The sequence below is a fragment of the Lampetra fluviatilis genome, chromosome 5, assembly GCF_964198595.1.
Source record: "Lampetra fluviatilis chromosome 5, kcLamFluv1.1, whole genome shotgun sequence".
In the NCBI taxonomy this organism is placed as follows: domain Eukaryota; kingdom Metazoa; phylum Chordata; class Hyperoartia; order Petromyzontiformes; family Petromyzontidae; genus Lampetra; species Lampetra fluviatilis.
In genome coordinates, this window is record NC_136279.1 from 1,816,987 (window position 1) to 1,840,063 (window position 23,077).

Here is a 23,077-nt window from a genome sequence, read left to right on the forward strand (position 1 = left end):
TCGCTGCAAGATACACAAAAGCAGCGTGGGTGCCGGGACACTCAACGATGATGGCCACGCTGATGAGAGATAGGGGGGGGAGGACACGGTCACAGGAGATGAGGCCTCGCGCATCACGATGTCACGAAATAAAGGAAAAATAGCTTCATAGCTCATTGGATTCCCTCCAGGAAACATCGCAGAGATACACCGATCCGCTGCTTCGGACACGATTATCTGCGCTTGACCACCTGAATGTGAAATTGCAATTGTTGCTCTGCATCTACATCAGCCGTAAGAAAAAAACAGAAGTCTAAATAAAGATTCTGATTCCATCTTTTGTGACATGGCCATAACGAGCCCACGCGAGTCAGCGGGCCGCGTCTCTCCGTGAGACTTCACAAGCCCAGCACCACGCCACACGTGTCTCTCAACACGGCCACAAGTCAGGGCTTCTCCCGCCTGGACATATGACGACTCGCGCCCCCCTCACGTCAAACACAAAAAATTCCGCCAATGAAATTACGTTCCCTTCATCTGTTGCACGGAGAATCCCGTTAAGACAGTTGCCCGGCTGTTTTACACGGGAGATGAGGCTCAGCGTCCCAATGCACTGAGTGAGTTTCAGTTTTCAGTTTCATTTATTTGGTATAGCCCTGTGAGCCATTCGGCTCTTGAATCGGGTGCAACCGCAACAAACAAAAAACAAAAACATGAATAAAAAAAATCTTAAAGTGACTATGCGCAAATAGAAAAATCCAGGAAAAAACTGCAAAAACTTCCAGAAAAAGCACCGTATACCAACGCTGTGTGCAAAAATCCCAGTGGGATGCAAGTCAAACAACAACCACAAGACAACTTCGATTAAAGCCATCAGTCTAACTCCGTACTACAACAAACAAACATGGCCAAACCAAAAAACTTTTGAAATCACCAAAATAAAGCCATAAAAGCAATGTAACAGTGATCATAGGAACTGTAGCCATAGCTGGCTGCATGAGTTACTCCACAACAGCAGGAGCATCAGTAGGAGTATGGAAATTTTTCAATGCACCTTTAAAGATCAGCACACTAAATCGAAACACAAGATCATACTTTGCAGCAGTCATCCGGAGTGAAACATTTGATTTTAGGCCACTGAATAGCAGTGGCAGCTAGGGGTGGACAACTCTTCTAGAGCAGTTTAGAGTCAAGATCTCAAAGGTAGTGATTCAAATTGCAGTTTATTGGCAATAGCATTCCAGACCCTGGGGGCATCAATAGCAAAGGCCCTTGCTCCAGTATTTGTACGGCAATAAGGAATGCGAAGCTGGTAAATGAGCGAAGACCTGAGGTCACATTTGTTCTTCGAAACAGAGAGGAGATCCAGCAGGTAGTCTGCGGATTTTTTTGTAAGCGAGGCCCCCTGGGTGAATGGGGGAAGGGCAGCATTCTTACGAACAGCAGATGCTGTTGCTGCCAGCCTGTAGCTTCCCACTCTTCGACAAAGAGCCTATCTCTCTCTTCCATTCGTTCCTTTCCTCAGCTCTTCTTGTCCAGTGGTGTGGCCTGTGAACTCCTTCATTTCATCTCTGGCCATAAGGGCAGTAGAGTACGGCAGAGCTCGCACGTCATGTGGAATGGCCCTGCTTGCTACTGCGTGCTGCAAGATGGCCTGAAGAAAGGGCTGTGTGCATTACACACGCAGGGCGATGATGTCACGTGACATGCAAGGCATGATGGGAGGACTGAGCCAATGATCACGGTTACACTGTCGACAAATCACTTCTTGGGCGCGCTGGTAACAACATTCCCGGTGCAAATCCCACATTCGTATTGCAGGGAGCAGTCTCTCCAGTGGACAACCAGCACAGTTACATCCCCACCAAGAGGTGTGACTCACTTTGCTATCCCTGGAGAGGTAGAGATGCGTTCACCATGAACCAACACCAACAAAGCGTGGCTCTGGCGGCCGTGCCAGGGCCTTGCCGGGGCCACGCCGGGGAGCCCCACGTCCCTGCGGCGACGGCCGTCCGCCCACGTTAGTGCCGGATCCGTGCCCACTGCGCGCCACTGGGACTCGTTTGCCGGAACCGCGGCGGCGCGATATCACCGGGCCTGGCATCGGCCGCGACATCGGAACAGGTGGCCGCATCGGCCGGCAAAACAGCAGTCGGTCGGTCGGCCATCCGCTCGCGGTGACGTGGTCCGCTTAAGCACCTGCCGCTTGAGTTCAAAGTGCACGGCGTAAAATCAAAAAGGACGGTGCATTAAGGGAGCCTCGATGCTGCTCGGGGATTTCGCTGCGCTTGTCCGCGCCCATGCACTCGCATTCGAAATCGCGCGTTCTGATCACGCGTGTGCGTAGCGTAAATCTTCGTAAACAATGATTACGTCATGCGAGTGGTTTTGCTGCCAATCTTGCCGAAAAAACGACAGAGGCCAGAGTCCCGCTGTTTGCGAGCTGCGTGTTGGGTTTCGCACCGACTGATTCAGTAGCTCCTTGATCCTTTGGGACAACCTCGTACACATCAATCATCGTCTGCCGACTGCGATAACTTGGCAGGACCCTCCTGAACGCGAGTCATGAGACTCGGTGAGGTTTTCACGAGCAAATGAACACAATACAAATTATGTTAAAATAGTGGCACTGGGACGATCTGCTGCACAAGAACGGGACCAGTGGCAGACAGTAGAATTGCAGGCGAGCGGATTATTGGCATGGTAACTGGCTGCGTGCGAAGGTGCCTTTCCGAACGACAAGTGCTGAAGCGAAATTACGCATTTTGCGTGCAAAAATACCGTCGTTTTCGGAACTATAATTGTCCCCGTGCGAATAAAGCAACAAAAAAACGAATCTGTCACCACGTCTCGCCTTGCTACGGGAGCACTCGGGGCAGAGGGAGGGGGGGGACACCTTCCAATCGATTCCACGTCTCGTCTGGTGACGAACCGTGCACATTTGGCAGGCACCACCAGAACAACGATGTCCATCGCGGAGGGCAGGGAGGGAGGGAGCGAGCGAGAGAGCGAGGGCGGTCGTGATTTTTTGTAAAAAAAAAATACTCGCGCAATTACGGTTGTTTAAATGAACATTCGCGTCGCATGGATGCGGGGGGGGGGTAAGAAAAAAACCCACCACCTCCTTTGTTTCGTCCTCGTGTTCAACATTAAAAAGGAGGTGGCGACTCGAACCGCAGATTATTTTTGTCACGCTCGATTAAATTACCAAAGACATCGAGAGGCGGGGGGAGAATGGGGGTGGGGTATCATCGGGAAAAACCTAGCCCCGCTGCATTTGTTTTCATTATTTATGACGGCGGCCTCTGATGTGTTAATGACTGCGGCGTTACGTGAATGCAGATGAGATGCCCCGGGTCTGCGAGCCGATTCGCGTGCCCGCTAGAGAATTGGTACGCGAGCGAAACATTTTTTTTAATTTCCTCTTCCAGTCCCCCCAGCCGTCATGCCCCACCCTCCACCCCCAGACCTTTTTCCGCAACGTCCCTCGACGGAGCGATGGGGTTGGTGGGAGGGGGGGGGCGTTCGGGGGATACCGCGGCTCTGGAGGCTCGCGTAGTTTTTATCCATTTTTAAGAAAGATCCATCCGCCGGCGGGGGCCCATCGTGACGAGCCGCTCGCACGCCGCTTGCAGAGAGCACTCCATTTTTGTTTGTTTGTCGCAGTGGTCGTCCCGGTGCCGGGCGGCGGCGGCGGCGGGAGGGATGGGCGAGAGGAGTGGCAGAGGCGGTAATTTAGAGGTCTTTAATCCCTCCACGTGCCACGCGCTCATCTGAATTTTTAATCACGACAAGAGGCGGCGCGACAGATTTATGGCCAGGAGCGCTCAGCCATCGCACGGCGGGCTACGTGTCCCGCAAGCAAGAGCGTGCGAGCGAGCCTGCATAGGCTGCACAGCATCCGCACCGAGACAACCACACCAACCAAACCCAGACAACCACCATAACCACACCAACCAAACCCAGACAACCACTCCAACCACTCCAACCACACCATCCGCACCAACCACTCCAACCACAGCAACCACTCCAACCACACCAACCAAACCCACACAACCACAACAACCACTCCAACCGCACCAACCACTCCAACCACACCAACCGCACCAACCACTCCAACCACTCCAACCACACCAACCAAACCCAGACAACCACTCCAACCACAACAACCGCACCAACCACTCCAACCACACCAACCACTCCAACCAGACCCAGACAACCACACCAACCGCACCAACCAACCCTAACAAATTGTTCGGGCAAGTCCAATTAGCGAGCACCTATGCAGGCCAGCACAGGACACGCTCGTGGTGATGTTTACACACCGCACCAAGTCATCATTTGAGGCTGAGTCGACCTAGCGGAGGCCCGGGACCGGACCAGATAATCTTTACCGGTGTTGGCTGCCATGAGCAGGCATCGCACTCGTGTCGCTGGGTTCACAGCGCAGCTCACCAACCACTGCGCCACCACTCCCCACTAGGTACTAGAACGCGTTCCACACGCACAGCTTGCAATGTACACGTGCAGCCCTTTGTCTCTATACTGCTGGATGAAGGCCTCCCAAGTGGTGCGGATCGTGGGGGTTATTTGACCGTACTTCACCACGCACAGACACGGCGGGCATCGGAGTGCCCAACCGTGTAGCCCCCAACTCTGCAGCCTATAACAGCTGTCTTGCGTGGCTGTCCCCCCCATCAAAGCACTATCCATGCTCAAATGGCTGCTTAGCTTCTGAGATCTGATGAGATGCTAGGGCATTGTGGGTGATGCAGTGATCTGCAGCTCTCAGTAGGCTTTATACTAAACCAGCCATTGAAAGTATTTGGCTGCTTATACATTTTCACGTGAGAAGACACTTTCTCAGGCTATCATCTGTGTTCGCCAGGTCGCTTCTTTTAAAAAAAAGAAAATCGCTACATAGCTCAGAGGGCCTTACCTGGCGAAATAAAAAATTGTTTAAAGTTTAGTTTTTAGCCCCACGCTGGTTCCATGTTATGATCACAGTTGGGGAGCACAAAAGCAGGCCCAGAGGCCCAACATGCCAAGATGCCCAGCAACAAACAGCACAACTGAAGACGCAATAGGAGTACAGTGAACGCGCTTCTAGAATCCGGCAAGGGTTAGAGGAGCGGCAGGGAATTCCCCAGAGGAGCCGCGCGATGAACCGTCGCGATTCAGTCGAGGAGCGAACCTATTACAGTCTCGTTATTTCTCTCGGGTTTTTTTGTTGCAGAATCATTCGTACAGTTTTTGTCCGCTCCGCGAGCCAAATTCTAACACTGGCGAGCAGTTTGAATTTAATTCGCGTAAATTGTAAGTTTACGAAATTCAAGCATGCACGCGGGAGCGCGCCGATGCGCGTATCTTGCACATATCATGCGCCTAACAATCATTAAACTGCTGCAACGTTACGTACACAGACTCCCAGCGAGAACAATGTTGATCATGATAAACCATCGGCCTTAAGATACAATAAGTCTCATGACTATTTTTCAGGAGGGTCGTGCCACATCGAAATGCTTGGCAATTTCATGAACGAGCGTGCGCGGGCCTCTTGTGGCAAGGAACCGGAGACACCACTTCAGAGCTCCGCACGGATGGATTCGATAATCTGTTTCTGTACAGCCGTCTCCTGCCCACCTCGCAGCGCAAGCCTACGGCACCTGGCATTTCCGCAGGCAGTCTCTAATCCGAGTACTTATCCAGGCACGACCCTTGCTTAGTTTTCCGAGTTCGGGGGCGTTCCGGGTGGGGCGCCACGGTGACGAGATGTTAACTACCTCGCCTGGTATGCAGGAGGTCGCGAGTATGATCCCGATCCTGACGACACCCGTATATTTGTAGTGGTCGCATGGATTTTTCTCCGGGTCCTCCGGTTTTTCCCCTCCTCATTTAGAAACAGCGTCACGCATTTAAGAGTAATCGGCTGCTATACATTTCCACGTGGTGATGATGATAAGCCACTTCGTTCAACTATCATTTGTGACGGCCAGGTCGCTTCTGAAAAAGAGCTACATAGAGTTCAGTGGGGCCTTGCCTGGTAAAAAAGAAAATTAAAATATGTTTATAGTTTCAGTTTTCTGGTCGTTTGCTGCCTCTGCGCATTCCGCGTGGATGTGGATGTGGCTGGCTCGGACGCGGCCGTCCCTGCGCTGTGAAGAAGCCTCGGGGCTCCACGTCGCCCGCGTTTACGGCTCTCGAGCAACGGGGGTGGCGCGGCGTGGCGCGGCGTCACAACCCCAAACGCAGCGGCGGGGATTACGGCACAAAATTACGCTGCTGCTGTTGTTGTTGTTTTTATAGCAAAGCAAGTTGCAATTTTGGGAGGGGGGGAGATGTCGCTGCAGACTCCCCCCTCTTTTGAAGGTGCCTGCAGTTTTAATTACATCATTTAGAGTGTTCCAAGGCAGGGCTTTTCAATTTCACGAAAATGATTGCAACCAGCGACAGATGTGGCAACATTAAAGGAAATTACTCGCAATTTCCGACTGCTGTTTTTTTTCTCTGCTGGTGACCGCGCGATAATGGTGCCGCGGCAGGGAGGAGGTGATGGGGGGGGGGCAGCAATGTTGGGGTGAGGGGGAGCTATGGCGATGAAAGTTGTTGTTGTTGTTGATTTCGGGTGATGGGGTAATGAGGGGGGAGTGATGTGGAGATGATGTGAGCGGGGAGTGATCGGAAAGTGATGCGGGAAAGATGGGGGTAGGTATTGACGTGAGCGTGATGGGGGAGTGATGCGAGAGTGACGTGGGAGTGATAAGGAAGTGATCGGGAGCGATGTGTGGGTGATGAGTAAGTCATGTGGAGGGGTGCGGTGTGACAGGAGTGTGGTGAGGGCTCGGCTGAGGGCTGTGGTGAGGAGTGTGGCGAGGTTCCGCTGTCGGAGAGCACCGACTGTTCTTCAGTACCACCAGGCTCCTGCTTCACAACCGCACACGTTGCTAATTTTAGTTGAAATTGCACGCTTTGAGCACGACGCCTCCTCCAGCGCGTCACCGCCACCACGCAGTACGACTCTCTGCCTCCTACGGCCGTTATCAACAGCCCTGTCTGTTGTCGTCTGATGATCACCCAAGCTGGTGTCGCTGCGCTCGGAGCACTGGCAATCAAAAGGTCACGAGTTCAAATCCCCAAGGGAGACAACTCATTATCGTCGTACATACATCGAGCCTCTCCCCTTTGTGAAGCGTGAAAGTAGCTCATGGACAGAGTGGTCTTTGCAGAGCGGCAATTCGATGATGAACTTTACTGACCGTGCGAACATTTAACTGCAAACACCGTCGTCATCGTCGTCATCATCATTATTAACGTTAGCCTCGTCATTATAATTACCATAGTAGTCATCATCAGCAGCATTTTCGACTGCTGGATGAAGGCCTCCCCATGCCTACAACAAATATGTATCATTAGACCTCCTTTGCCAGTCCCAAAATATAATAATAGGGTTTTTCCCCTTTTTCTGGCAACAAAACTGAAACCTTTTTACGAGGATTCATGTCTGCATTAACCACAATACTTGCAGTCAAAATGAAAACAAAAAACACACTATGATAATATATGCATTGTCCTTGAAACTGATTGGTCCACACCAGGTTTCAGTTTTGTTGCCAGAAAAAACCCTATTATTATATTTTGGTACAGGCAAAGGAGGTCTAATGATGTAGATGCTTACCCCGAGCCCTCATTACTTTGATAGTACATTGTCTTTGAGCTGTACGCCTCTTGGCGTCCTCTGGTCGAGCACCAATTGGGTCGAGGCTCAAAAGAAAGCCATCCCTGGTGTGGACCAATCAGTTTCAAGGACAATGCAAATACTATCATAGTATGTTTTTTGTTTGCATTTTGACTGCAAGTATTGTGGTTAATGCAGACATGAATCCTTGTAAAAAGGTTTCAGTTTTGTTGCCAGAAAAAAGGGGAAAACCCCTATTATTATAACAAATATGTACGTACGACTGTTGAACTTATTTTGCTCTGTACATAGCCAACCGTGCTAATCGGAGGCACGGCACTAAAATAAAAAACAGGTGACCACAATGGCCATGTTGACCCAACACCGCCGAGAGCCAGGGTTTAGAATCCGAGTTTCGGGCGCCCGAGGTTAAAACCGCGTCCTCGAACATGGCGAGCCGATGGTTTCGGCCCAACGACTGCAGACACGAACGCAAAACAGCCACGAATGAGGTTTGCCACCAAGCCCGTGGCTCCATCTCCCATCCCCCAGAGCGAGCCCACGGTGTCGCTGCCATTGCCACGGGGAGGAGCGCCTCTCCGGGCAGGGCACTGGAGAAGGGGGGCAAGCGTCCCCCCACCGTGTGGACAAGGGGGGCGATGATCAAAGCAACCCTCAGAAGTAGATCATCGATATCACACCCTACACCGCAGGCCGTTCTCAAACACAGGGTTGATGGGCCGCTTTCGGGGGAGAGTTCCGAAAGGAGAAGTCTTCGTATCTCGGGGGGCATAGTGCGAACAATGAGATTCTAATGAAGATTGGGAAACGTTATCTCTTTGGGGACGACCAGTCAAGTGCCCTTCAACGCTTTGTTGATGAAATGGTTTAAAAACGGGAATCGTTATTGATACATGTGTAAAGATGAAGGCCCTCCAATTACGTCTCTTCTGTGAATCAAATGTCCCATTAATCGGCTCATCTGGCGCAGCACAATGGGGCGGTATTGAGTGATAAACGGCCATTTCATCTCAATGAAAACAACCAAACATGGGGATTTTTTCCCACAAAGACAAAGATCCCCCGTGAAGTCTTGAACAGACCGCTGCAGGGGCAAGTGCCGTCACGTCCGTGCAATCCAGAAGCGGCCTCCATCTGTGGCTTTTTGACGGCGACGTGTAATCCCAGCATGCCGTGCACGACAAGGCGGCAACACCGGTAGCCCCGCGGATCGTACAAAACACCGCAACGGAATAACAATCCCAATCACCGGCTCGCGAAACTAAACAATACCAACCCTGCAATCGCAACGAATGATCGGATCTTAGTAAGGGGGGGTGCAGGGGGAGGGGGGGTGGCGATCGTTGTTCGATGCTCGGGGCAACGCGGCGACTCGCGCACGCCGCACCGCTGACAAAGGGAGGGCAGCCAGACGCAGCAGCCGCGGCAAGTGCACCTGCACGCACGCCGAGCGGCAGACAAAGGCGAGGGCGCGCTTCCACAGATCCACAGCGGCCTGCGGGGGGGGGGGGCGGAGGGCAGCGCCGGCCTTCCGCTCGTCCCCGCGCCGCGAGGAGTCCACGGCACGCGACGCGCCGTCTTTTGTGCGCGAACATTTGGGGAAGGGGGGGGAAGGCACCGACAATAGCAACCGTGCGGTTGCAATCAAAAAACGCGGAGCGCGGACGGCAGAGGTGGCGGTGAGAGACGTGGGGTGGGTAGGGGAGGGAAGAGGGAGGGTACGGGGAGGGGGATGTTATTATTTATTGGATGCCAAGAAACATTCGAGGCTCACAGGGCAAGTCGTCGAGGTGGTTTGATTTAAAATCCTGCTTTAAGGACGCAGACGTACGTGGCAATTGCAGGATACGTAACTGCGGCGTAACGGAAGGGTAACGGAGGGGTAACTGTGAGGTAACTGTTCGTTAACTGCGTCGTAACTAAGGGGTAACTGTGGGGTAATTAAAGGGGTAACTGCTGCGTAACCCAGGGGTAACTGCGGTGTCACTGCGACATTACTGCGGCATGCGGGACCGCAAGACGCCCCGATGACTTATTCCGCAGAAAAGAGCGCGGCTGGCGAGAGAGCCCACGGAGGAGAGGGGAAAGCGTTTCCCCGCCATCGGCGCGTTCCCACCACCGCCCGGCGCTGCAGGCGCGTCCGTCCCGATCGATATCGACGCCCCGTCGCGTGCGTAGAGAACGGCCGCCCTCCGAGCCACACACGTCGCGCCCGACGGGTTCGCGTCGTGCTCGCGCCCAGCGACGAGGCCCGTTGGGTTGACCCGTGGACCCCGATTTGTGAGGACCGTGCTGGATCGAGGTTCGGGGGTCTAGGGGTGAATGGCGGCGCCACCACCACCACCTCGGCGGGTCGCAGGGACGGGGGACGCGATTCCGACCGCCCGTTTTTTTGTCTCGTTTGTTTTCGCCATCTCTTTGGCACCTTCAGAAATCTCTTCTGTCTCACGAGTACAACCTGGTTCTCTCCACAAGCCCCGATGTTACACGACCATATGCTTTGCATAACGTTTGCATCAACTGGAGATAATTGATTGTCACACGTACAATGGGAGGCAAGCATCGCGAGCGCAAGAATACATTTAAATCGATGAGCCTCTGTGGCGCCACATGCCTGGTCTTTACTGTCCTTTGCATTGTTGATCATTATTTTGTTGTTGTTGTGCTGTTTGGACATTGTATTCTCACCGATACCCAAAATGTGATATTGGGGTATCGTTGCAAGAGTCGTAAAAAGACAACCGATGAAATTCTCGTTCGACGCGCGCGTCACGAGCATAAAGAGGGAATCGATTCCAAACGACGGACTCCGCACGCGTCGTCGTCCCGGCTCTCGTCCGTTCGCTCACCCCGCACAAATCCACACAAAGCCTCCGAGCGAGACCCATGAAAAATTCAGCGCTGTGCTTCCTCCGCCGCCGCTTCCTCCGCCGCCGTAACGTCACGCTATTGAGCGATCAGGGTGAAACAGGAGGCACCGTGCCCAAGGGCACGCAGTCCCTCAATCTCCATCGATTGATAACTTGTTTATTGCCGTCCCGCGACAGACGACCCTATAATATTTCAAGATTCCATCTACATTTCTCAAAAGAGTCGGGATCGTATGTCTGCGCAGCCGTCGCGGCCGCCGCCGCCGCTGCTGCTGCTGTAAATGAGAGAGGCCAAGTCGGTAAAATGGCAGCGGGGAAGGCGTCATCCCGCCCATGAAAATGACTCCTCCAATCCCAGTTTAAACAAAACAAATGGGAGGATTTTGAACCCCACGCTCGGCATCAGAACGATCGAAATCCATCGGTCAAAATCGATCCCCACGCTTGCAGGAGGTGCGCCCAAATCACGAGCCTACAAAATAAATATTCCGAACAAATGTATTCGCTGTCCTTTGTCAATCCACTGGTGGATGAAAGCCTCCCCCGGTGAAAGATCTCATTCGTCAACAACACTAGCTGTGGCCAGGGATCAAACTCAGGTGGCCAGATTCATAGGGCAGTGTACTAACCACTGTGCCACCCCTCTACCATTATGTAAATCATATGTAAATCATATGCGAGCGGAACCTCTAGGCTAACGGAACGAATGAGACAGAACGAGCAACACGTACGGATGAGACAGGCGGGCGTTTTTGTCCCTCCCCCGCACCTCCGATTAGCACGGTTGGCTACGTACGGTGTGAAAGAAGTTCAACATACATACACACGTACAAAGGAGAGAACCGCGCTATCGATTATCATAACTCGTCCAACAGCAGGACGGGTCTCACAATTTACGCACGTAGCGGCCACAAACACAATTCAACGCACGCGCAGCGTACGCAATCAACCGCGGCACAATCACCGCCGGCGCCGATCGGCGGCAATCCCACAACCCCCGCGCTCGTTGAGGCCGGAGCGCAAGATTTAATTAAACAAGCCGGGGAAATCAGCGTCGGCGGCAGAGACCAGGGCCGCGCGCCACGCGCACACACACACAAAGCTCCCCGAGGCTCAGTCGCGGAGATCAAGGGCAGGCCCTGCGAGCCGCGCCCCTCGAGAGCGGACAGCGGGGGTGGCGGTGGCGCGAGGTCTCGTGTTGCCGCGTGACTCCGCGAGTCCGCACGCGCCCATTTACACCCTGCCCCACTCCGCACGTCCCTTAGCAGCGAGCCGCCGCCATTCTGCCACGGGGTGGTGGAGGGTGGCCCGGTGAGGGGGCGACACGATTCCACGTCAGGATCGATTATTTTGTTATATCGTTTCGTACCGTCCGTGTCAGTTCGCACTGCCTGCCTCAACATCATCCACACCTCCGATCGGCACGGTTGGCTACGTACGGTGCGAAATAAATTCCACATACATAAGGACATACGTATCGTTCGTTCCGTTAGCCTAGAGGCATTTGCATGAGGGAACAGTGGTTTATACCGTGGGTCTCGTGTGCATTGTCCTCGTTTGCGTCGTCTGCTGCAATTGTCCTGGTTTTTTCTTTCCAATCGCCCAAAGGTAGCATTCGGACATTTCCAGGAATAGTCAATTCTTACGCACATCAAGTCGACGCGCGTGCCGTTAAAACTGATCGTCTATAACAAACGGTCAAAGTGGGCATTGGTCCACCACTAATATTGGGCACACGTGAGACGATCTCATTGTCGATTTAAATCCATTGTCACAATCACGACGCATTGCACACACACGCTGTATTTCAAATAAATACAGTGCGTGCGTCCATGTGATGCATCCTCACGCGAGCGATCACAAAGTCAAGTTGTGCTGAACACGACACACCACTGTCACGGCAGTCAAAAAGTTAAACAATTCGAATGCATTTCTCTGGACGTTTCTGTACGTGCCTAAATTCCTATGCGGGTTAGCGGCAAATCGTAAAAAAACAACGATGCGAGCAACCTCGCGAGCGAGCGATGGCGCCGTGGCACCGGGCGATGGTGGCGTGCGAGAGAGGAGCGAGAGCACGAGCAGCCTCTGCGCCCAATGCGCAGCGGGCAATGGGCAGTGCCCACAGCCGACGGGCAGGGCTCGTTGGGCAGCATCCATGGCCGCCGCACCACGAGCCTCATTATCGGCGCCCAGACGTCTGCCGGGTTCGCCACGTCCGTTTGAACACCGCGCGCCGCTTTCGAGGAGCCGCCTAATTCAAAGACGGAAGGCACATCATTATATCTCCGCTAACAGCTCCGCGTTATCCGCACTTCAAAATGATCGGGGGTTCTAAACGAGAAGAAAGATTTACAATCAATTTTGGGAAATAATGACCGCGTTTAAATAATGTGTGCGCGCGTGCGTGCGTCCGTGCCGAGCGTTCGAGCGGGAATGTGAATCAAATATGCAAATGCCGCGCTGCAAATTATCACTAACGCCAGAGGTCAGATTGAATTTGAACTCGGATTTACGACGTCGAGTTTGCATTTGATCGACTTACTTTATGCTCCATGATTGTGCCGTGGCAAAAAAAAAGCGGTAAATTATGACGCTCATTGTCCAGTAATGCCTCATTTTTTTGCCCGACTGCCCTCGCAAAAAGAGTTATTGTACCCCAGTTGGCTACGACACGGCAAGTTACACATCGCGATGTGTACGCCGCAGTGTGCTCTTTTGTGCCAATAACCAATTTTGATAATTCGAACACAGAGCAAACTGTCAAGCCGATTCATTGTGGGAGCCTCCATTTTGTTAGGGAATTCAACTTGCACGGAGGCACGCGATGGCACAAACGTACGCTTGCGCTGACTCGCTCGCCTATCACGACAGTACGGTGAAAGGATTCGGGAAAAAATTACTGGAAAATATTGAAAAAAAAAGCCATGGTCAATCCACTGCTGGATGAAGGCTTCCCCAAGACGCCGCCATCTCCCACGATCAAGCGATGTTTAAAACGCTTTCTTGAAAGTATTTGATTTGCAATCTTGGTAATAACAACAAAAAAATCCAAAATTATATTCATATCAGTGAGCTGCGCTGTGAGTTTCATCACAAACGGTTTTGGGATTTTATAGTTTTCTTCGTAATAACGTGGAAAATGTCCTCAGAAAGACAGACCAACGGACCAACCGACAAGACAGATATTTTCTGAACGCTGCAATAAGTAGCCCTTAATAACACCGTAAGCTGCGTTTCCCAAACCATACGCCGCACGCTGGCCCGAGTTTAAGTCAACATGATCAACGGCAGCTTCCCGCCATGGGTGTCAGACCGGCAGAGTAAAATAATCATGCGAGCGCGAGCGTGCGATCGATAAACGCGAGATTCTCTGCAAGGACTGCAAAAAAAATTTAGCCAGGCGGCGGTGGCTACGGACGTAGCCTGTCATGCAGCGCCGTGGAGGCAGAGAGGGTTGGTGGATCGTACAAACGTTTCGAAATACCCTTCCCTTGGGTGTTGAGGTGCCATACCCTGGCTGATCACGAGAAGACGGTGCAGTGCGGAATAATATCATCTGTGCCTTTTGTATGGGATGAAAGTGTTGCCCCCTCACACACATGGATTGTCTCCAGGTGCCTCCTGTTAATTCCTGCATGTGTAATGACGACTTGACACACTTCTCTTGAGATGGCACTTTATTGAAGGCGCGTTCATTTGACATCAGGCGGAGATCCCACTGCAACAGCCCAGTCTCCCACGTATCTCTCCCTTATATACCGACACGAGGCCACGCCCCCCTTCTCGATCATTCTAGCTGACTCTGGACGCTCGCTCTACCGGCAGACTCCGCCGTCCTCTTCCGTCACCTGACCCCGCTCCCTTCTAGAACGTTCCCGTAGCTACCAGTCCCTTCGCACTCACAACTGATACCCCCGGCATTACCTCCCGTGGCCACCAGTCCCCTCACACCGCATGCAGGCTCTATTGTTATTACACATGTATAAATGAGCCAAGAATGTCTGTTTGTGTGTAACGCGCGTGACGTCACCCCACAATGCCACACTCCCCCCCCCGTCATTAATAGTCATGAGCGGGTGGATTTTTACACTCAGGCAGAAGGTCGAGCAGAAATTAAAAAAAATTCGGAAATTCGCTTTAAGTTTGACGTTTCTTTATTGAGAGTTAATCTAATAAATAATTATACGCAGCAACAAAGTGCATTTGGTGTCTTATTTATTTCTTCAGCACTTGAGACAAAAGGTAAGTCTAATTTATGCTTCTACATTATGGTAAAATAGACATTTCTCGGTGATTTTCCAGATATGGTATCGAATTCCATTTTATTTCAACCCCAGCGTCCGAAAGCAGAAGAGAATAAAGTATCAGAGCAGTGACTTTGAACAAATTGAAGGTCAGTTATATAAAGTGCTACAGTGACATGAAGTGAGATGTTTTATGACTTCGTTTTGTGCCAGATTCACTGCCATTAATACAGTGCGACAGTGAACTGCAGTGAAGTGTTTGATGACTTACTTTTGTGCAAGATTCACTGCCATTACATTTACACAAGTATTATACTCTGCTCAATTTTTTCGTAAATATTACAGCTTCCATCCTAGGACAGGCAAACAAGCTAGCGTAAAATACTTATGAATTGGCTGGTAACATCTTAATATATAGAGGACTGCACAGACTGGGCAATTGGCACCGGCGCACCGCCTGGCTGGCTTGATACGTGCCCGTGGTTCCTCAGCAATTGTGAAATGCAATTTGCACGAACGACGTGAAATACAACTAAAACATTACAACACCAATAAAGCCATTCGCACGCTACACCACGAGCTAATCAAGTGATAACTAAAAAACACGCCACACCGTGCGGCGTGTTTAAACAATCATACAGGATTATTTAAAAACAACAACACCTCTCAGCGCTTGCCCAATCTGCCAGTCTTAAACTCTGCTGCCAAGCCCCAAGATTCCAGAAAATAAACTGAACAGCGCAGTGATAAGAATAATTATTTGTGAGGGTGGTCAAATAACGCATAGAACAAAAAACTATTGTGGAAGACTAGCCGGCAGGCCAGTCAATTACACGAGCCTCTGGCGGCCATGGAGAGTTTGACGGTGAAAATAAATGCGCGCGGCGAAACTCGCAAGCGTGCCAACGCACGCAAGAGTCGCGTGCGCGCACTAACGCCAAATCGCTCACGTAGTCAAGCGTGCAGGCTCACCACACCGTGGAGCTCACCACACCAGGGGGCTCACCACACCGGCCATCTATCCAAAACGTATGGACGGAGAGACAGATGCATCGACTTGCCTTTGAGTACAGCAAATAAAAAAGCGATCCGCTTCCTCAATAATAGAATGAAATTCGACGCACGGCCATCGCGTTTAAAATTCACACGCGACACTGACCGAGGCAACGAAGCCTCACAAGTGTTTTTCTAAATACAATGTGGGCGGCAGACATTCCCACCAAACGCCGCTGCTGCTGCGCTAATTTCTATCCGAAGCTGAACCTCGCACAAGCCCACGCCAGCTACGAAGCAAGATTGCGTTTTCCCGCCGGGCAAATTAAAGTGAACTCGTATCCACGTGGCAGCGGAGCTCACGGACGCGGCGGATCTGCGGGTGCACAGGAGAACTCGCGAAACAAGCGCCATTCTCTTATCTGGCAAAGGCAAACTGGGGACAAATCTCACCGGCGTTGAAGCAAAGTTCACCCCCAAGGGTCGAATGGGCCAGGTCCACTCACACGTGAAGGGACTGTTATCACGACCGTGCTGTTTTTCAACCGCTGTGTAATGATTTGCAAACAGGGTGGTGGGGGTGCACGGGGGGGCAGGTGACACTTAAACGAACTCTGGAAATAAGAAACGTTGCCCGAGGGGTAACTCATTTGAGTTCGGTTCGCGATGCGATAAAAATGGTTCAACGTCGTGAGATGAGTGCACAATGTGTTCCTCCTGGCTGATTAATGGCCATTTATTCGAGCTGAAAGGGTCCGGGGAAGAAAAAGACTGGACAATATTGAAAAAGTTATACCGCCTGTACAAGCATTTACCAAAAATGTTGTGTTTATGTGAATATTTGTTTATTTACTTGTTACGAAAAACCTCGCCGAGTTGCAGGTAGGGTTGCCACCGCTGAGGTACAAAAATCTGGGATATTATGGGAAGACAAACATCTCACGTGACCGAATAGGCGAGAACTCCAAGCAAATGCATTTTCTTGAGTGCTGCCCTGTTATTAAAAAAAAATATTAAGCAATTTACAAAATAATGGGCTTTTAATGTTCTGGGATGATTGCCAGATTCATCCAGGGTAGCAGCAACCTCAACTCGTGAACAATCCTGGGAAAGTCAGGACAGGTGGCAAACCCAAGTTTCAAGACTGCTTCTTAGCTGCTTCTTGGCATGAGACGTGTCGCTAATTCCTTCCAGAGGGTGCATTGCAAGTTTATAAAATATACTAGCAGAAGTACCCGGCGTTGCCCGGGTGAAAAATATATTTCTTAATAACCTTACATATATACACAGATGGGCTGCTACCCCTGCCCCCCCCCCCCAGCCACGATCTTCTCGGCCACTGTGCAGTAATATGTACGGCCTATAGTGTGGTGGGGTGTCGAGGCCTAGTACCGTGCAGAGCCTCCGGCCTCGCCTAAATTGGCCACCCGGCTGAGGCTGGGTACTGGGGCCGTTACCCCACCCCCTCGCGCTACAATAATACTGTCTAATCGCTATAATTTTATTATCTACCGACCCTATAATAGTAATTGCACACATTGGGGTGGGGGGGAGTGAAGAGGACGTGAAACTTTGATGAATTTACCTCAGAGTCGCGTGTTAATGCGTGCGCATATTTTTAACGGGAATTAAAAATGGCGTCCACCCCGCAGCGAATGTGTCGCTACCCGTTGCCAGGGGCAACCAAACGGACCAATCGTGTCTCGCAAATCCCTCACATTTCGTCCAATGAAACTGCGTATGGTCCGGCGACACACAGACACACACACAGACAGACAGACACACAGATTTGCGATTTTATATATAAAATACTAGCAGAAGTACCCGGCGTTGCCCGGGTGAAAAATATATTTCTTAATAACCTTACATATATACACAGATGGGCTGCTACCCCTGCCCCCCCCCCCAGCCACGATCTCCTCGGCCGCTGTGCAGTAATATGTACGGCCTATAGTGTGGTGGGGTGTCGAGGCCTAGTACCGTGCAGAGCCTCCGGCCTCGCCTAGATTGCCCACCCGGCTGAGGCTGGGTACTGGGGCCGTTACCCCCCCCCCCCCCCCGCGCTACAATAATACTGTCTAATCGCTATAATTTTATTATCTACCGACCCTATAATAGTAATTGCACACATTGGGGTGGGGTGGGAGTGAAGAGGACGTGAAACTTTGATGAATTTACCTCAGAGTCGCGTGTTAATGCGTGCGCATATTTTTAACGGGAATTAAAAATGGCGTCCACCCCGCAGCGAATGCGTCGCTACCCGTTGCCAGGGGCAACCACCGTGGAAAACCAAACGGACCAATCGTGTGTCGCAAATCCCTCACATTTCGTCCAATGAAACTGCGTATGGTCCGGCGACACACAGACACACACACAGACAGACAGACAGATTTGCGATTTTATATATATAGATATATAAATACAAAATATGTGCTTATAACACAGTGATTAGGAAAGGACAAATGAAAAGCTTCCCACTCGGACGGCCTGGAGCCAAGCAGCCCAAGTGTGTGTGTATCATCAGTAAGCAATTGTGTTGTGTCCATCCACTGCTGAGTGATTTGACCATACTTCGCCGCGATGGTCAGTGCAGGTTTGTTGTGAAGGATTGCGGGTAGCAAAGAAGCGACACGTTAGAGTATAGTATAGTAAAGCAAAGGATTAGCGCAGGTTGGCTACGTACGGTGCGAAAGAAGTTCAACATACATGAACCTGTATTGTATAAAAAACACTATCGATGCGAAAGTTAACATAGAAAAAATGTAAATGGTTTAAATTAATTATTGAATAAATCACTATTCACATTCCTGGAACTCTTAAGCCTCTCAATATTATTGCATGACTGACGCATTTTCGGATTAACTGAAAACTGCATCGAACTAAATCCCAAAAGTATTTTACCAAGTAATTCAACTTCAAAAACACATCAAGCGTTTAACATCAATCATGACGTGCTGATGACCAGAGACAACGACAGTACCGAGCCAGTGCTGGAAAGTCAACATTCCTATGGCAGGGACCAGTCGAGCATATTCAAAGATTCATCACTCCTAAGGTCTCATAACGGAGTACAGTAACTGATGCACAGGCGACCAATACACATATATACTGAACCCAGGCCACACAATCGTCTGGGGCAGGGGTCGGCAACCTACGGCTCCGGAGCCGCATGCGGCTCTTTACGGGCTGCTTCTTGACGATATGTACGTATGTACAGTATGTACTCAGATGCATTGCGGCTCTTGAAATACTGAATTTTGTACCGAATTGGAAAGAAATGGCTCTTCTTGTTATTTTGGTTGCCGACCCCTGGTCTGGGGGAATATCACACGAATGATAATGATTATGAAACGTTAATTGTTCACCAATTGGTTCGGGTGACCCCTGCTGCCACCAGAGGCGCTACCATTCACGAGAAGTCACGAGAATTGTTGACTTAAAGCTTTCGTGACTGCACGAATTCATATTCTTTGGGTCTTTCGGTAAAGTCACGTACTGTAGATAGGTTTGCTATTTTACTTTGAACCTATCTCCGTGACTTTACCAAAAGACCCAACGAATATGAATACAAGAGAAAACAATGATGCTTCACATCGCAAACTGTAATCCGGGAGAATAAAGCTACAACTACCAGCTCGTGTACAGCACTGTACTGACAAACCACGTGTGTGTCCTCTCACATGCCACGCAATGTTAGGGGCCGTCCATAAATGACGTCACGAGATTTTGGACGATTTTTGACCCCCCCCGTCACACGGCGTCACAAAAATTCAGACCCCCCCCACCCCTCAAATATGACGTCACAAAGCTCTGCCCCCCCCCCAAAACAAATAAAAGATGCTTCAAATCGCTTTAAACTATTGTCATTGTAGTGCGTATTTAATGTGGCGCTGCACTCTGATGTTGTAGGAGAAAAAAATTATTAAAAAGTCTATTTAATTAAGTAGAACGTGTTGTCTATATTTATTTAAAGTTGCGTATTTTGATGTGACGTCAAATGTCTCACCCCCCCCCCCCTCGTCACACATCGTCACAAATATCTGAACCCCCCCCCCCAGGTGCGTGACGTCATTTATGGACGGCCCCATACGTAAAATGTGACGTTTCGATTGGGCTTCTCAGCAAATATACAAAGTCGACTTCGTGGACTGCTACTTACAAAGTGAGTGGCGCAAGTGGCTAGACCCGTGGTGTGATGTGTTCATCTCGGAGTTACGCAAGCGAGGAATTCCGCTGGACGGGGGCAAAGCCAAAGGGCATTCATCAACTCGAACCCGTGACTTGCCTCGGTTACTTCACGATGCTCGCCCTCACCAGCACTGCAATCCCAATGCGGATTGTCCACCTCTGTCCAGCCATGCCCTTGAAGGTCAACATCCCTCCACACCCTCCACACCACCACCCTTCATCCAGCCTTGCCCTCTGAGACCTCCACACTTTGTAGCTCTACAAACCATGGCCCCCCTTCCAGCCTTGCCCTCCCAAGAACTGGGTCTACTCTCTGGCCCAGCCCTCCGGTGAAGCTCCCTGGAGATCTACACTCCGAGTCGTGTTCATTCCAGCCGTGCCCTCCCAGATACTAGACATCTCCTGGCCATGCCCTTCCCTGCTCTCCCACCAACGTCTTGGGGGCCGTCCATAAATGACGTCACGCGATTTTGGACGATTTTTTACCCCCCCCCCCTCGTCACACGGCGTCACAAGTCAGACCCCCCCCCCCCTCAAATATGACGTCACAAAGCTCTGCCCCCCCCCAAAAGCATATTTCCATTTTGAAAATAAAACATGCTTCAAATCGCTTTAAACTATTGTCATTGTAGTGCGTATTTAATGTGGCGCTGCACTCTGATATTGTAGCAGAAAACATTTATTAAAAAATCTATTTAATTCAATAGAACGTGTTGTTCATATGTATTTAAAGTTGCGCATTCTGATGAACTGTCACATTTCTCAACCCCCTCGTCACACATCGTCACAAATGTCTGACCCACCCTCCCCCCTAGGTGCATGACGTCATTTATGGACGGTCCCTTGCCCTTTGGGTGGTCCTACAAGTAGGCCTCGGCAAGGTAAGGTAATTTACCCGTTTTACCAAGTAAAAGATCAAGGTAAAGGGTAAAGATGTCGACATGCCAAGGGGTAAGGTAAAGGGTAGGGTAAAGGTAGCGCGAAGTATTACCCGGTAAATACGGTACCTTGTTTACCACTAAAAGCTCCGTGGCGCAGTCCGTGGCCTCCATTTAATAAGTAATATTTTTTTTTAAACTTTCTTAAAAACACGCTTTTATTAAATGTACTCGTAATGGCAGAACTCCACGACTCCAGGAAGTGGCCCCGAAGCTTGCCACAACGTCAGGGACTGTGGCCATTTACAGCCAACGTCAGTTGACAGTGGACAATTAGACCCAAGTCGCAACATAACATGTAAAAAAGGATTTTATGATAGATATAGTGTTGTCAGCAGTATGACATAAGTATACCAAGTTTGCAGTCGATACCACATTAGGAAGTGGGTAAAATTTGTGTTACAAGATTTGAGGATACAACAACGACAACAATGACAACAACAAGCGTGTAAAATTGGAATCATCGAGAGTATTCTATATGAATAAAGCGCTCTACCTAGCATTTACCGTTATAAACCTTGTTCATGTGAGGTTCCCTAGTAATTACCCTGTAATCGGGTAATTTGTATGGGGTATGGGTAAAAGGTAGGGTAAAAGGTAGGCTCGTTGCTTTTTACCTTTTACCTTACCTGCTAAAGGGTAAAAGGTAGGGTGGAGTGATTGTATTGTGGTAAGGTAAAAGGTAGGGTAAAAATAGGCTCGTTGTTGTTACCTTTTAACTTTTACCTTACCGAGGCCTACAGCTACAAGCCCTGTTCTCCGATCTCGGCCATGCCCTAAGGCCACTGGCCCTTCCAGACCGTGCCTCTCCCGAGGCCTGCCCCGTGTGTGTGTGGTGTGTGTGTGATGTGTGTGTGGTGTGTGTGATGTGGTGTGTCCGTGCGGTGTGTGTGTGTGTGTGTGGTGTGTCCGTGGTGTGTCCGTGGTGTGTGTGTGTGGTGTGTGTGTGTGGTGTGTCCGTGTGTGTGGTGTGTCCGTGTGTGGTGTGTGTGGAGTGTCCGTGGTGTGTCCGTGTGTGTGTGGTGTGTCCGTGTGTGTGTGGTGTGTCTGTGGTGTGTGTGTGTGGTGTGTCCGTGTGTGTGTGGTGTGTCCGTGTGTGGTGTGTGTGGAGTGTCCGTGGTGTGTCCGTGTGTGTGTGGTGTGTCCGTGTGTGTGTGGTGTGTCCGTGGTGTGTGTGTGTGGTGTGTCCGTGTGTGTGTGTGTGGTGTGTCCGTGTGTGGTGTGTCCGTGTGTGGTGTGTGTGGTGTGTCCGTGTGTGTGTGGTGTGTCCGTGTGTGGTGTGTGTGTGGTGTGTGGAGTGTCCGATGGTGTGGGGCTGGTACCGGACACCGCCATGCGCTCCACGGAGCCGGGCAGGGCGCGGTCCGGGGAGACCATGGAGACCCGTGACGAGCTGTCCCCCATGGCGGCAAAGACTCGAGACAAAGACAGAGACAATGAGAGCGACAGGGGCCAGAGCCGAGACAGACGCGGGCAGGTGGACAGCATGCGTGACGCCGAGACGCGAGGGTTGTGTAGGAGAGACAGGGAGAGACACGGAGAGACGTGGGGGAAACACGGAGACACGGATTTAGACACGGGGGAGACAACAAAAACCACTCAAGACACGCAGAGAAGCGCGAAGACGGATCGAGACACTCAGGGCCCGGGACAAGTACAGAGACGGAGCCACGTTAAGACAGAGACATGCGGAGAGACAGGGACACGGGGATAGACGCGGAGAGACGCGGAGAGACACGCGGAGAGACAGGGACACGCAGAGAGACGCAGAGAGACACAGGGAGACACACCGAGACACGCGGAGCCGCGGCTCCAGCTACTACAGTGCAGCGCGATACACAACACGAGGCGGAACGGACCCGGAAACACGTGCACACGCACTGTAGACCACGTGTGCTCCCACGTGTGTACACACACACACACACAGACCACGTGTGCTCCCACGTCCACACACACACACCACGTGTGTATACACAGACCACGTGTGCTCCCACGTACACTCACACGGGCCGCGTGTACTCTCGCAGACTGCACGAACTGTCACGTGTACAGCATTCAAACAGATCACGTGTGTTTCCGTGTGCTGCCACGCGCGGTATGCTCACGTGTGCTCAAACATCGTGTAACGTACTCAGGTAGCTGTGTGTACGTGCGTGCGTGTGACGTGTA

At 51.1% G+C, this 23,077-nt stretch overlaps 1 protein-coding gene across 1 annotated transcript in view; it reads right to left on the reverse strand.

Moving 5' to 3' along the window:
- MSRA (methionine sulfoxide reductase A) overlaps positions 1–22,803 on the reverse strand; it is a 95,505-nt gene extending 72,702 nt beyond the window's left edge. Inside the window, exon 1 of the mRNA XM_078856356.1 lies at positions 22,231–22,803. Coding sequence (XP_078712482.1) covers positions 22,231–22,396 — 166 coding nt within the window. The 5' untranslated portion in view covers positions 22,397–22,803. The remainder of the gene's footprint in view (positions 1–22,230) is intronic.
- Between the last annotated feature and the right edge of the window lie 274 nt (positions 22,804–23,077).